Source organism: Haliotis cracherodii, unplaced genomic scaffold (assembly GCF_022045235.1).
Source record: "Haliotis cracherodii isolate W230 unplaced genomic scaffold, xgHalCrac1.p SCAF_5, whole genome shotgun sequence".
NCBI classification, from domain to species: Eukaryota; Metazoa; Mollusca; class Gastropoda; order Lepetellida; family Haliotidae; genus Haliotis; species Haliotis cracherodii.
The window spans coordinates 33,059,849-33,075,814 of NW_027266308.1; the positions used below are offsets into that span (position 1 = coordinate 33,059,849).

Consider the following 15,966-nt stretch of genomic DNA (forward strand, 5'->3'; position numbering starts at 1 on the left):
TCTGTAATCATATTATTTTTTAATAGCCCTTCTTTTGAGAGTAGTGTGAAGCCCATTTCTGGTGTCCCCCGCCGTGATATTGCTGGAACATTTCTAAAAGCGGCGTAAAACCAAACTCACTCACTCTTTTGAGAGTAAAGTTAAAAAAACCACCTATCCTCTGGGGGCCTGGGGAAGAATATGTTCTTAGCCCCCAACTGATCCGGGTCGTAAGCATCAGTGACTTGACTGATGTATGTCATCGTATACACGTTTCGTAGATCGATACTTATGTCAATTACTGGGTTTTCTGGTCCAGACTCATTTTTTACAGACCACCGTCATATAACTGGAGTATTGTGGAGTGCGGCGGCGTTAAATAACAACGTATATAGAGAGACAAATAGGAAAACCATGTTCGATTAGGTAATCGATGTGAAGATTGTGAGAATATGCGGGAAATACCTCACTTGTGCATAAAATTGGACTTGTCCGACATTGCCGAGGTCGGATACTATTGGGGGAGTCATCAATATTTAAAATACAAGTAAATATTTTTAAAGCTTGTACATTTTATTATCACCCTATAAAGTCATGTTGATATCTCAAATAAGAAATAAACGACTCGTGGTCTTTGTTTAACGTACAATAAAACACTACAGGGAGAATAAACCACTTTTGGCTTGCGCCCCTCATGTCCACTGACAGTTTATTTTTTTAAATATATGTAAACTATAGTCATGGTGGTATCTTATTGGATTGGCATCAGGAGAGTCTGTGACGTTACTGCTTGCATATTTGCATATATCGTAAATACTTCCTACTGTCTGAACCTATTTCTCAGGAACATCAGCCTGATACCTAATGTGGGTTTGGTTCAAGGCTACACATATTTCTTGTGTGAAAAACTTGCAGGAGTATGGTGCTGATAAAGCAGGAGTCATAATTACGCAGACTCTGGGAATCCTGAGGAAGGTAACTTTGCACAATGGATTGAGGCAACTCAGGTGACTGTGCCAAACATGCATCCTTGGTAATAGAGGCCAACTTAAAAGAGGATTGGTAGGATACAATGTGTCACTTGGCTGACTGTGTGTGGAATGGCCACTGACCCGGAGTCTCCCTTCGCGTTACGCCACATACTGTTCTCCAGCAGTTGGTATTTACATCTTATAATTAATGAGGTAACCAAGGGCAACTTCTTTATGTTCTGACTACAAACTATTGTAGGGAAAACGTCTGAGGCATTCTGGAGATGTGGTAGGTTTGTGGCAAACAAATGGTTGACGCCATACCGAATATTGCCCTCTAGAAAACATGTTCTCCAATGTTATTTTAGTTTGTAAATTGTTTAGCTGTTTCGCTTTCAAGGTACCATTCATCTCATGAGAACATGATATACTCTTCCATATACTGTTGACTTTAGAAGAGGTGGGGTGAAATTGGGTTTAATGTCACCTTCAAGATTGCCTCACTTATATAGCCAGGTGCATGCATGTCTGTGTGGCTACTTGAACTAGTCCAGATTAATGCTGGATTAATTATCGTTCGCAATACTCCATGTTAAAGTTTTCGAGGTGCATGATTAGAAATCACATTCCGACTGTCACTTTCATAATCTGGTAAGCGACGCTCTGATTAGTTGGATGAAAGGTCGTTCTGGCGTGACCCCTAACGGGATGTCCTCAAATCTTTGTTAAGAGGTAGCGAAAACTAAGGTCTGATTTTAATGAGATTGCTGTACAATCATACACATGACACAAGAATAACACAAGGAATTCAGATAGGTATTAAAATTTTACTCTGGATATGAAGTACTGAGACAATGAAGCGAACATCTTGCTTTGGTTGGGGGTGGGGGAGGGGTGGGATTGAGGGTCAGAAAGGGGGACAAGGGGAGATCACTCAGACTGTACCATTAATGTGCCATTGGTCTTAAGGTGAAAGAAAGACTCCTTTGGATGTACAAATAAAACATTTCAACAGGGAATAACATCAACAACATATATGATGACTTGAAGCAGAAAGACAACATGGCAAAAGGCAGAAGTTTTCTCATGCCCAACAAAACAGTTCCTTTCAGTCATACATAATATAGCTTTCATTGCGTAGCAGCTCAACACTCCGGGAGACATTTTGGTTGACATTTCTAAGCTAAGAAACATATTTCACACCGATCAACAAATGATTATGATTTAAATATACACAGAAACATTTTCACTAAGGACATATATGACACATTTTGAGGAAATGTACATCAGTTTTGAGGAGAATATTATACAAACAAAAATATACAAAAAGTGAAAATATAGGACATTTGTATATGCATATATGGGGCATATTTACGAAAAATATTTGCAAATATCACAAGATGGGAACCACTAAACAGAATATTGACCAGCATCGACATGGTTAAAACTGGTTTTGCTAAAAAATCAACTAAAATTTGATGTATGTTTATTTGACCAAGTGCTCTAAACCAGTGACTAAATACTTGGTGTATATAATAAGTTACTTGACTGTTACCCTATGTGAGCGTGCCTCTTCCACTATCCACAAAATCCTGGAAAAATGAGCAAATTGACTAGCACACATGTAGACATGTGACTACCAAGAGCTGACAGTGTCTACACATTGTATACAGCTGTATAATATTTTATACATAATAATTATCTATGCATGTGGGATATATAACATATCAGTTGCCCATAGCTTAATTTTGGACATGCTTATTCGACAAATATCTCTGATATATGACCCGTGATTTTTGCAACAATGCTCATAGTGTAAAACTGGTTCAAGTTCAAATCTACCCCCAATCTTTGTCTTTTCTTCAGTGTTTAGTAACTTAATATTGATGAGTGATTACAGCAATCATTACATATTAGACATGGAACATTTTTAACATTATATTTTCTGATTGTCCCAATGTATATCTTAGTGAGTGAGTGAGCTGGGTTTAACACCGCTTTTAACAATATTCCAGTTATATCACAGCGTGTCAGCTAAATGTGGGAGGAAAGCCCGAAGTGATGCAGGTCTCAGACGTTTACCACTTTGGTGAAACCCACGAGCACGGGTATGGTGCTGACAAACCTAGAAACATAATTGGGGCGAACCGGGATTCAAACCCACAATCATAGGTTTCTGGCGTGCCCAAGGGACGCAACTCTGCACAGGGAATCGCGGCGCCTTAGATGACATATGTATATCTTGAGTCATTATGATAGTTGGTAATCACAATGAAGACCAGTGTCTCCTGGCACCTTAGACCATTGGGTGCTCTTTCTATGATAATATCCACATGAACTAAATTAGAATCAGGCATAAATCACAAGTATTGAGTTGGGTCAAACCTACACACTCCGCTACTTAAACATATCAATAAACATAATCATTTACATATAACCTTTGCACTCTCTTTAATGTTTTCTGTAGAGGATTTCTTTTCAACTAACTTTCATCATGTTTATGAAGAACATGTTGTGTGTTTTTCAAATTGTTGTAAACACTATTTGCAATTCAAAGAAAATCTTTTATTTGTAAAACATGCCCAAAAAGATTATTTTGTATTTTAACATATTTTTTCCCAAAATTTGTCAAAAGTTCAAATACAATCGGAACAACTAAGTATAGGACCATGTCCTCTAAAATATTATCATGTATGCAAATAGACTGAAATATCAACAAACTGATTTCGTTCTTATGAACCACTTCTGAAAAACATATAAACTAAAATTACAAACAAGTTGTTGTTTTGACACAGCGAACATGATAGCACATTATGCGTGTTGCATATAGAAATATAACAATAAGACAGGGTCATTACACACAGATAGGCTAGCAGATATTATTTCAATAGAATACATTTTATCATAGGGTATCTAAATCTGAAAGATTCATGAATATCTATCCCTTGATTGAATGATAAAAACAGATCACAAAGATGAGATCATACTGGTACTTGTAGCATTTCGAAAAGAAAAAGAAAACTTATAAGGGCTCTCTGACAGGTCATAAAAGACTTCCCGGGTTGATAAGTTGTGACTCCTACCCTCCATGGATGTACTGTCATTGGACACAAAGGAATAATGAATTAGGACCTTCCTTCAATCACTACACAGGGCTCCATGAAGACTCGGTGCAAACAATGTAAGTATGTCACACATCTTACTTTTGTGTCGTGAAAATGCTTTCAGAGAAAAAGAAAATCATGTAAATGTCTTCATATCAGACAAAGTTTGAATGAACAAATCGAAGTAATGAAAATAATTTTGCCACATTGCCTTAACTCGGAACACAATGGTGAACAAAGATATTGAACAAGTGAGTGTAGGTATGTTGTATCCTCTGTGGTATGGGCTGTGACATTTTAAACCAACAAGTCCATCACTGAACGTCCCACATCCAGATCTACTGGTTGACGACTACCAACCAAACAGTAAATTCATTTACACCATGTAAAAGTAAAAATATAAACATCTCAAAGATATGACTATGTTCCGTGAAATCTATAGAGTAGTCTGCCTTAGTTTTCAATGTACATGTATATTGCATGGCCGTGGTCAGACCTGACTAGTCCTACATGACAGACAACCATCCCAACTAAGACCTGACTTCTTTGGTGTACAGATGTTTGGCCAAAACACTCAGGTCTGGAGGTCAATGAAAAACTAGTTAAAAAATAATCCAATTTCAAATATATTTTTTGATTTCCTAACAATGATAAGTTGACTCTAATTATAGTATATATGATAAATAATATATTTATAGCGATAGAACATTAGTTTGGTTAAAACATTTTACTTATTTCTGGTTGGCTTTCCCTCCCCAAACTACTGCTTTTCATTTTTTCCCCTTCACATTTCAACATTTGTAATTCGGCAGATTCATAAACAAAGTTTTTAAAAAAGTCTGGCTTAAGGCATAAACATAAGGACCTCACAAACATGGTTCTAATGCATAATATGATTGCCTAAATTGTTTACATTGGTTAACTTTAATAGATATATATTTGGTAAATGTCATATTTTGGTGATATTATTTGGAATGTCAAGGTCATCCTAACAATGTAATGAGGGTTGATATTCAAGTCTGAATGCTACAGAGAGACTATGACAATGTTACTACCCAGTGTACACTTCAAAGGATGGCAGTTAACGTTTTTATTGCAAAAGCATTATATGGATAAAAAGAAAAGTAACAATACTAAGAAATACTGAATGGCGCATATATAATGATATCATTATCACTTGTTTTCTTAACCTTTTTTAAGTGGCTTTGATAATGTGATAATGTTTGAAACAAGCAAAACAACTTTAGTGTCTTCATAAGATTAATCACTATATGATTAAATAAAATATCCCTAAAACCAATCCATACCAAACTAAATCTTTGTCTGTCGATACAAATACATCAAACAGCAAGTTTTAGTCTAGAAACTTCTGCAGACACAACATCTGTGACTTGGTGATAGCCATGAAAAACATACAGATAATATTTGGACAAAAGTCAAACTGATTATAGAACAGCACCATCGGTGACCCCAAAGTGACACAGGTCGTACAACGTTTACCACTTTGGAAAAAACCAAAAGCAAGGCTATGGTGCCGACAAACCAATGACCAGAATCAGCATGGCATGCCTAAGGGATGCAACTCTGCACCGCGTAATGAGGCATCTAAGACTGGACCAACTGTGCCCCTTTCTATTCATACGAAGCATTGATACAGAATGCAGCAATTAACCTGATTAATCCACTCCTATTGTAAACCTTTTTTTCATGAATATTTTGAATCCTGGCATGCCTAAGGGATGCAACTCTGCACCGCGTAATGAGGCATCTAAGACTGGACCAACTGTGCCCCTTTCTATTCATACGAAGCATTGATACAGAATGCAGCAATTAACCTGATTAATCCACTCCTATTGTAAACCTTTTTTTCATGAATATTTTGAATCCTGGCATGCCTAAGGGATGCAACTCTGCACCGCGTAATGAGGCATCTAAGACTGGACCAACTGTGCCCCTTTCTATTCATACGAAGCATTGATACAGAATGCAGCAATTAACCTGATTAATCCACTCCTATTGTAAACCTTTTTTTCATGAATATTTTGAATCCTGGCATGCCTAAGGGATGCAACTCTGCACCGCGTAATGAGGCATCTAAGACTGGACCAACTGTGCCCCTTTCTATTCATACGAAGCATTGATACAGAATGCAGCAATTAACCTGATTAATCCACTCCTATTGCAAACCTTTTTTTCATGAATATTTTGAATGCTATCACTTAATGCTCTAATTATCCATATATGCTTATAAGCACCCTAAGCTTATGACTTAGATAATAATGCAGATACATTCATGTATGATATATGTAATGGGTATGAAATAGTCTACGGATGGGAATTTAATAGAGTTGTCTGAATGAATAAGATAATGCTGAAATAATATGATAGAGTGGAAACATGTTTCATCTACCCTGTGTATATAATCAGACTACTTTGTATTGACATCATGAACTAGACCAGCTTCATGTGAGACTTAAACAAAACTTGATAAGGATGACATTATTTTCTATAAGCAGATCGTTTTCAAATAGGTTTCTAATTGCAAATCAAGTTGTAGTGAAAGAGTGAGTGAGTATGGTGTTAAGCCGCTTGTAGCAATATTCCAGCAATATCACGGCAGGGGACACCAGAAATGGGCTTCACACATTTTACCCATGTCGGGAATCGACCCCGGGTCTTCAGTGTGACGAGTGAACGCTTTAACCACTAGGCTACTGGACCGCCCCCGTAGTGAAAGAGAAAAGAAAGAAAACTGAATTCTACTGACCAGGAAAGACATATATGATCAACATGCGTGGCCTGTTGTGCAGTGAAAGGAGAGAGCAAATCATTCACACTTGTTATCTAGTCATTGCAATCTGTACTGGATCACAGAAATCTACTTTCCATTGATATTGATACATCTAACTTCAATATTTCAATACAAAAAGCAAGACACCATTAACGGGACAATATACATACATCAGTAAATGCACAAAATGTTATTCACACAAAAATCAAGAAAATGAGATTCAATAAAATTTGCTATGTTTAAAAGGAATAAACCTCATCAACGATATACCAAATAAGACATTTTTCAAAATTTCAACACATCACTATTGATGACTACTATCTACTTTGTATAAAATCTATAAATAGCACAACTATGTTTAGTGAGCTCACAAAGTGTGATAGAAATTTGCATATTATTTCTGAGTATCTGAACATATGCAAATCATATTCAGAAAATTGAATTTCTCTGAATTTTACAGGTCACCAAACATTTGACTTGCATGCACAGTGTGAATTGCAGAAATATTCCAGATAAATCTAGAAAAAGATATTAATAAAGTCAGATCTTTCTGATTTCAATATACTCTTAGAAACATCATAGCATTTTTCTTTTCTCATCATGTTTGATCACCTATCAATGTAAATGCAGGGTCATTAGTGTGTACACATGGAAAAGTTTTAATTCATGATCACAAACAATAACAAGGTTAATTGATAAAATTATAATATCCCATTCTGTCTTTGAAAAATATATATAACTATGCTCTCTTGGTATTCCCCCAAAACAAAGATGTAATAGTTGTTTTTTTCATTCTTAAAAAAACAAAACACTGACAAAAGGTTATTAGTTCAAAAGAGAATATTGACAGTCTTGATAAAAGTTGGAATATCATGTATATTACTAAAATACCAGTATAAACAAGGCTACACAGTATATATGAGAAATAACATAAAATTTCATTTCATTTTTTTTAAAAATGATGAATTCATAAAAAATATTTCCCAAAGAAAATTAGCATTTTAATAAAATGAAGTTGTCTCTTTTTTTCATTAATGCCATTTGTGATACTAAACAACAAACACTCTTGACAGTTTGTTGATCTCCAAACCAGGATTCCAACTGTTTGACATGTATATCACATATATATAAAAGCAAGATCGATATAATTATTTTATCGCCTGAATAATTTGTCCTTGTGTTACATCTGTTTGGACACAATTTGTCAGGGGGTTCATAGCATACAGCAACAGCTCAATAGCTTCAGTATTACACAGTTCTCTCCCTTTCAACCTAAAAGCAACTTATCTTCATTCTGCTTTGAAAGCAGACCCGTGAAGATCCGGGGTAGAATAGGTCTTCAACAACCCATGCTTGCCGTAAAAAGCGACTATGCTTGTCGTAAGAGGCGACTATGCTTGTCGTAAGAGGCGACTAATGGGATCGGGTGGTCAGGCTCGCTGACTTGGTTGATGCATGTCATCAATCCCAATTGCGTGGATCAATGCCCATGATATCAATCACTGGATTGTCTGGACTTAATTATTTACAGACCACCGTCCCAAAGCTGGAATATTGCTGAGTGCGGCGTTAAACAACAAACCAGCCAACCAGAAAGCGTGATACACAGAGAGGGAGGGACACACGAATCAGAAAAAGTATTTTAGTCAAGTCATGTCAGCTTAGTTAAAGTAAAAAACAATAAAGTGATGTACATTGCTGAGCAAAAGAAAATATAAACTTTTAGATTGGATTTGATAAAAAAAAATTAAAAATTTTAAAAGGCTGAAAACAGTCACCTATTATAAGAAATATGAATATGATGCATGTAATATCGCCTATGATACCTGTATCAAATACATCACCATAGGATAACCATTTCTTGTTTGTTTGTCTTTTTTAGCCACTGTCAAAGAAACACGGTTGCATACTTTCTTTTGCCCAGCAGTTTAGGTCATATTTGATTACCACTAGCATAGGTATGTGGTGCTAAGGAAAAATAATCCAGAATCTAAAATCCATGAATAGGAATTCCTGGAACTGCTAAGGAACACAACTCTGAAATTTTTTCGCCTACGACCAATCCTTGAGCACCTGGTCTAAATCTATTAAAATATATTTTAATTATCATTAGTGTGTTTACTTGGGGGTATCAGTGCATCACATTTGGTCAAATCTGTGCAAGAAATCAGAATCTATAATTAGAAAAGCTTGTGACTGATTGCATGAAAGTCCCACCAACAAGCTTGATTACCAAACCTTGGGAAAATGTTCTAAAGCCATTTTGCTTTCTGTGATGATTGATATCAATTTTTTTAATGGTCAATAATAAGTACAGATGAAAAAAATATTCAAATAACTATTGCTATCAAGGATATTTTATTATTTGTGATTATATTATCTGTCTTGTTTTTAATTAATCTTTAGTTTAAAAAAACCTTTTTCCCGTGAGGTCACGTGATAACCAAATATGGGATAATAGTCTCAATCCAAATGTTACAACGTGTACACTTGAGCAGATATAACTCATGAATATTAATTAGACCGTTCACTACGTTAACAGATCGTTATTATAACAGAAACAAACGTATGTTTTCCATGTATATCTAAAATTATATTATTTGTTATTAATTGTCCGGTGAATTAAACAATTTAGATTGAAATAATTCATCATATTATGAATACGTAACAACTTGTAATGTGTGTGAAAAGTTGTACTAAAGTACGCTATATGTAGGGGGCGTGGCCTAAATGCAAATGTCCGATTGGGATTTTAAATTTTCCGGACCCCTGGTTGTAACACAAGGAGAACTTTGTGACTCCTAAGGTTTTTCAGAGAGTCAACAGAATGTGAAAAGTGTGATATTTCACAGAATAATAGTTGTAACATTTGTTGTCCAAACAGATGTAAGACTCTTCAACTTCATGATCTGACTTCAAAACAGGGCACCTAAATCCTCCTAAATATAAACATAAATTAAGTTTTCCCGATGACAGGTAATAAGTTTTATAACAACACTCCTTATCCATAGTACAATGGTTGTGATGATACTGGATCAACAAGCTCTATTCCAGCAAGGTAAAGTACTCTGAAAGTCCACTAATAAGCCAAATTTGCAATGTTTATCCAATTGATTTAAAGTTGTATATATCGTAAACAAACAAATTTTCACAATTCATTTCATTACCATATACAGTCTTCATAATAAATAAATGTATTGTTTTGTATATATACATAATATTGAAATTCATAGATATTTTGATGAATTGCAATAACCAAAACGTGGAGTGTGTGTTTTCCCCATTAAACTGTAACCTATTTTCATTAATTAGACGAAAACCAGTCCATCCACCTAATGAAACACATTTGAAATCTTACATATAAAATGGTCAGATTTGGTAATTGGAAATGATATATAAGTTTACAAATCATTCATGGTGATGTTATGATGATTTGGTGTATTGGTGTTCATACAAAGTAACACCATCTCGATGAATTTCTTGGCCTATCATATGAAATCATGCTTGGTATACAGAATATATACTGTTCACCAAGATATAATACCAATTAGGTATAAATCTTCAAAGATGGACTATGCTCGAACAAATTGGCAAGCTTGCAGGTTTGATCTTTCAAAATCAGCTTTAGCTGCGAAAATAACTTTCATGATGGAGATCAAGGTATCAGTAAATTATTACCCTGTTTACAAAGAGACAAGGATAACTGTCAGGTGTAGGCCTGGACTAGTCCTTCTTTAATTTACTTCAGTATGTCAATATTTATAACAATCCTATAAATTTCCTTTTGTATAATCTATTTCTCGTAAATATATTGATCAAAATCTCTTGTTTATACCTTTGAGGATTATACATGTCCTTGATTCTTTGCTATGCAGATTGTCTACGATCTATGACAACGAGCATAAAATACATGCTACACACCAGTAGTGTCAGCCATTTTGGCATAGTTAAAAAACCCGAGGGTAAAATTGTTCTACACTAAATATTTACAGGGTGCAGTAGTTTTCATTTCAAACCTCATTTGTCTTACAAAATTCCAACTTTCTTGATCATGAAATATGATACCTTTCATAAAAAAGTCCCTCTTAAAATGTAGCATTATTTACACATAGAAATACATTCAAAATACATACACGGTGAAACTTGGCTTCACTTTAAAACATTGTGTCTGTATACACATCTAAACAAATGTGAGCAAACAGGTTTGTCAAAGATTACACATTTAATTGCTCTAAAATAAGGAGAATAAATTAAAGAATATTTTACATCAACATTTGATTATGCTAGTCAACGGGCTTAAAATCTACATAACTGTCATCTCCTCACAACTGTTAACTTTTGACCCGCCATTTAAATGTGACCCTGACTTCTCTTCTACTGGAACTGGAGAAGAGGGTTTTGAGGGAATGGAATGAGCTGACGATCGGGAGGGGGAGGAGGTATCGGAGGGGGTTTTGAGAGGTGACACTTTGTTGTCTGCTTGAAATCCTGATCCGTCTGCTCCTGGAGCTGGGACTTTGTCCTTGTATTGGTCCATGATGCTGTCACATTTCTGTACAAACTCCTCCTGATACTTTTTCATTGCCTGAAACAGATGACCGTAATCATTGTGAGTTCGGCAGCTTCTCTACATCCTCCAAATGTTCTTTAGAGTTTATCATCACTGTGAGTATGACCTCAAACACATTAATTGGAAAGCATTCACCTTCCTCCATCCACTGAACCAACATGACCTCCCTCCACCCACTGAACCAACATGACCTCCCTCTACCCACTAAACCAAAATGACCTCCCTCCAGCCACTAAACCAACATGACCTCCCTCCATCCACTAAACCAACATGACCTCCCTCCAGCCACTGAACCAACATGACCTCCCTCCAGCCACTAAACAAACATGACCTCCCTCCAGCCACTGAACCAACATGACCTCCCTCCACCCACTGAACCAACATGACCTCCCTCCAGCCACTAAACCAACATGACCTCCCTCCACCCACTGAACCAACATGACCTCCCTCCACCCACCGAACCAACATGACCTCCCTCCAGCCACTGAACCAACATGACCTCCCTCCAGCCACTAAACCAACATGACCTCCCTCCACCCACTGAACCAACATGACCTCCCTCCACCCACTGAACCAACATGACCTCCCTCCACCCACTGAACCAACATGACCTCCCTCAATCCACTAAACCAACATGACCTCCCTCCACCCACTGAACCAACATGACCTCCCTCAATCCACTAAACCAACATGACCTCCCTCCACCCACTGAACCAACATGACCTCCCTCAATCCACTAAACCAACATGACCTCCCTCCACCCACTGAACCAACATGACCTCCCTCCAGCACTGAACCAACATGACCTCCCTCCACCACCTGAACCAAGTAGTCAGTGTGACCTACCTCCTCCTTCTCCTGCTCAAACTCCACCTGTACTTCCTCGAGGTTCTTCTTCAGCTCCTCCTTCTTCTTCTCCAGAATGTCCTTCAACTGCACACAAAATTCACAGTTTGAACACTATCTCATGAATAAAACGAGGTCAACCTTGTACGACACACGTGTGACGTACAGATTTAGTATCTTACCACTTGTATCTTCACCATGTGAGTAATAATACAACTCAAACAGAGCCCTTGTTGGGAATCACCCCAGGTGTTGTCTACCATGAGTACAGCACTAACCAGTGGGGACACCAGAAATGGGCTTCAAACATGTGAGTAATCAAACCAGGACTACCCCTCCGCCCCTACACATTTTAAGAAGAAATTAAAAAACATACCCTCTGTCTTTCTTGGACCACAACCTGGATATGTTTTGTTTGTGCTTCTCTCTTTATTCTGAAACAAATGATTATTGAATTTTTAAAAATTGTATACATCCTCTTCTCAACCTTGAACACTAACTGAGGCTTTTTACACAAAGTCAGTAAATTAATGTCAAAACCATATGACGTACATTACTATGGCCACCAAGAGCATTATATGGTGGTGAGGTGAAATGGGGTTTAACGTCGCTTCCAAGATTATTGCACTTATATAGCGACGTGCATGTACATGTGTGTGTTTGTGTGGCTGCTTGTACTAGTCTGGACTGATGCCGATTTATAGTGCTAGCTCACTGAGATACCATGCCACAGTTTAACATGAATACCCCACTCAGACACAGTATACTGACTCCGAGTCGACCAGTTCTTGTTTTAGCCCCTTAATGCCAAGCGCCAGACAGGGTAACAACAAGTACCATCTTTTGACGTCTTTTGGTATGACGTGGTCGGGGATCGAACGCCGAACCTTCCGCTCTCCGGGCGGACGCTCTACCACTAGACCATGGAGGCGGTCTCATCATATGGAGTGAGTTGTGAGAGTGAGAGAGTGAGCAAGTGAATAGATCTCCACAAAGTAGTTCACCGAACTCTGTGAGATAACCCTTACAAGTGATGCAGAAGTTAATCTGCCCAACCCACAAGCATGAAATCTCGAACTTCAACCCATAGCAGTGGATCATTGCACAATTATAAGGTATAGCTAAGGGCCTTCCAGGCCTCCCATACACATTGTCTGGTTCTGTTTTTCCTTGCTACTTGTGCACCTAAAAATCAGCTACTCCTGCTACAACCTTTACTTGTGTCTCCATATCCTGGTTTTATTACACAGGCTGTTCTGGCTTATTGTCTGACATCTGGGCAAAACCTTTACATGTTCTTACCTACATTGTTATGACTTACGCTCTAAAATTGAACAAACTTGTGCACATACATACTAACCATCACACATTCTTATTTACAAAAGAGAGAGAGAGAGAGTTTAGTTTTATATTCCAGCAATATCACAGTGGGGGACAGGGGCACGGGTGGCCCAGTCGTCTAAGGCGCCGCGATTCGCTGTGCAGAGTTGCGTCCCTTGGGCACGCCAGAAACCTATGATTGTGGGTTCGAATCCCGGTTCGCCCCGATTATGTTTCTAGGTTTGTCAGCACCATACCCGTGCTCGTGGGTTTCACCGAAGTGGTAAACGTCTGAGACCTGCATCACTTCGGGCTTTCCTCCCACATTAAGCTGACACGCCGCGATATAACTGGAATACTGTTAAAAGCGGCGTTAAACCCAACTCACTCACTCACTCACAGTGGGGGACACCAGAAATGGGCTTCACACATTGTACCCATGTCAGGAATCTAACCCGGGTCTTCGACGTGATGAGCGAACGTTTTAACCACTAGGGTACCCGACGGCCCCTTACAAAGGATATGTATGCCTTGTGCCTCTTGGCTACAACATTCACAGGTGTTCTTGGTTTAAAAGCTCCTGTTTGTCCTTGTGTATTTTTTACTAGAACCTTCACAAGTGTTCTTACCTAGAAAGTTCCTCACTGTTCTTACCTAGAAAGCTCCTGTTTGTCCTTATGTTTCTTGGCTAGAACCTTCATATGCTCCCTGTTCTGTTGGTCCATCTTCTTCTTGAGCTCCCCTACCTCTCGGTCATGGAGTTCCTCTAGCCTCTTGCTGTGACTGGCCTGGCTGGTGTCTAGGAGTTGGTGTAGTGAGCTGTATATCGCATCATGATGACGTAAATAAATGTTCATTTCCGCTTGGTAGTGGTCTTTGCATAGCGCCACATAGATCTGAGTCTGGTTCTGTTTCATGTCACGGATCTGGGAAGGTCAAGGTTATTGTATCTTGTAAGAGAAAAGCTTCAAGAATGTGGCTGCACAGCAACAAGTCAGTGGGAAAGAACTGTCACACTTATATGTTCTGGAACTATTCTATTAGGTTCATATACATATATTTTTTTAACAATCATTATTAGCTATAGTCTAATACTATAAGGTGCAGTAGATTATATATTTCAAATTTAAGGTAAAAAATGGCAAGATTTCTAATTGTGCCCCACAGTCTAATGACCATTTCTGATCTAGGTCAAGACTTTGTTAACGCCTTGTTTGAAATATTGTCTCCATGTAGTGTTAGAATCTGAAAGATGTTTTAGAAATTCTTGAGTCATACTTTCTAGGAATGTCAATTTGACAGCGTCATCCCTATATAATAAAAGAAAATAAAGAAATATTAATTAAACTCTGAAGACAACAATATACTAGTACTAATTTAGTCTTGACCAGACAAACTAGTGATTTATAAAATGTGCAATGTCCTATGTCCCAAGTCTTACCTGATAGTCGACTTATGTCAAGGTTAAATTATTAGGGACAGATTCCAACCCGGAATCCCCACAGACGAACTTGCTAAAGCCTAGTTTTTATGCCATTTAAACAACTGCCTGAGATTAAAGCACTCAGTAGTCATACTAGAATGTTGGGAGGTGACCCACCTGTTGTTCTCTGTCCTTATCAAACTGAGTCTTCTCCTCAAAGCACTTGGCCTGGACCTCCCCGAGACCCTGTCCCATCTTCCCGGCTTTCTTGAGCAGCTTACAGTGTGTCTTGTCCAGTGCCCGGGCAGCCTTCTCCTGACTGGAGGCCACCTTTTCTATCTGCTGGGCCTGCTGGTCGATCATGTTCTCCTGGGCCTGCAAAAAATAGGCAAGGAAGTTCAGGAGTGAGTGTGTATGTATGGTTTTACGCCCCCTTTAATAGCAATATTCCAGCTAAATCACTGAAGGGGACACCACTTTCTACATTGTACTCATGTGCTGAATTGAACATGTGCCTTTGGCGTGATGAGTGAATGCTACAACCACTTGGCTACCCAACCCCACCAGGGAGTTCAGATGCTTCTCATATTGGACTGCATGCAAAGGAATCAGTGAGAGTGTGTGAGTGAGTTGAAAGCATCTTTGAAAAATATTTCCGTTTGATCAAAAGTATTGCATTACATGTATTTGATGAAACAGCTAAATTGTAATGTTATCAACAAAGCTACTGTAAAATGTAATTTTACATGAATTTGAAATCCTACCTTTTCATGTTTTTTCCGCAATGATTCAAGTTCCTTGTCCCGCTTCCCTGCAACCTTTAGATACGGTTTCTGCTGCTTCAGGGCAGACAAAGGGGTGGGCGTCAGAATTTCAGGATCTGAAATCAAGCCATGATTCATGGTGGATCAGTTAGGTTAAAGACAGTCAGTGAGTTAAGGTTGCTTTGAACATAACTGGCT

The 15,966-nt window shown here is 38.0% G+C and overlaps 1 protein-coding gene across 1 annotated transcript in view; it reads right to left on the reverse strand.

Annotated features, from left to right (window-relative positions):
• Positions 1 to 8,222: 8,222 nt before the first annotated feature.
• LOC139444152 (1-phosphatidylinositol 4,5-bisphosphate phosphodiesterase beta-1-like) overlaps positions 8,223 to 15,966 on the reverse strand; it is a 150,840-nt gene continuing 143,096 nt past the window's right edge. The window contains exons 27-32 of the mRNA XM_071225050.1: positions 15,769 to 15,884; positions 15,182 to 15,379; positions 14,236 to 14,507; positions 12,638 to 12,695; positions 12,262 to 12,348; positions 8,223 to 11,430 (exon numbers count right to left, since the gene is read on the reverse strand). Of these exons, the coding sequence (XP_071081151.1) occupies positions 11,149 to 11,430; positions 12,262 to 12,348; positions 12,638 to 12,695; positions 14,236 to 14,507; positions 15,182 to 15,379; positions 15,769 to 15,884 (1,013 nt within the window). The 3' untranslated portion in view covers positions 8,223 to 11,148. The remainder of the gene's footprint in view (positions 11,431 to 12,261; positions 12,349 to 12,637; positions 12,696 to 14,235; positions 14,508 to 15,181; positions 15,380 to 15,768; positions 15,885 to 15,966) is intronic.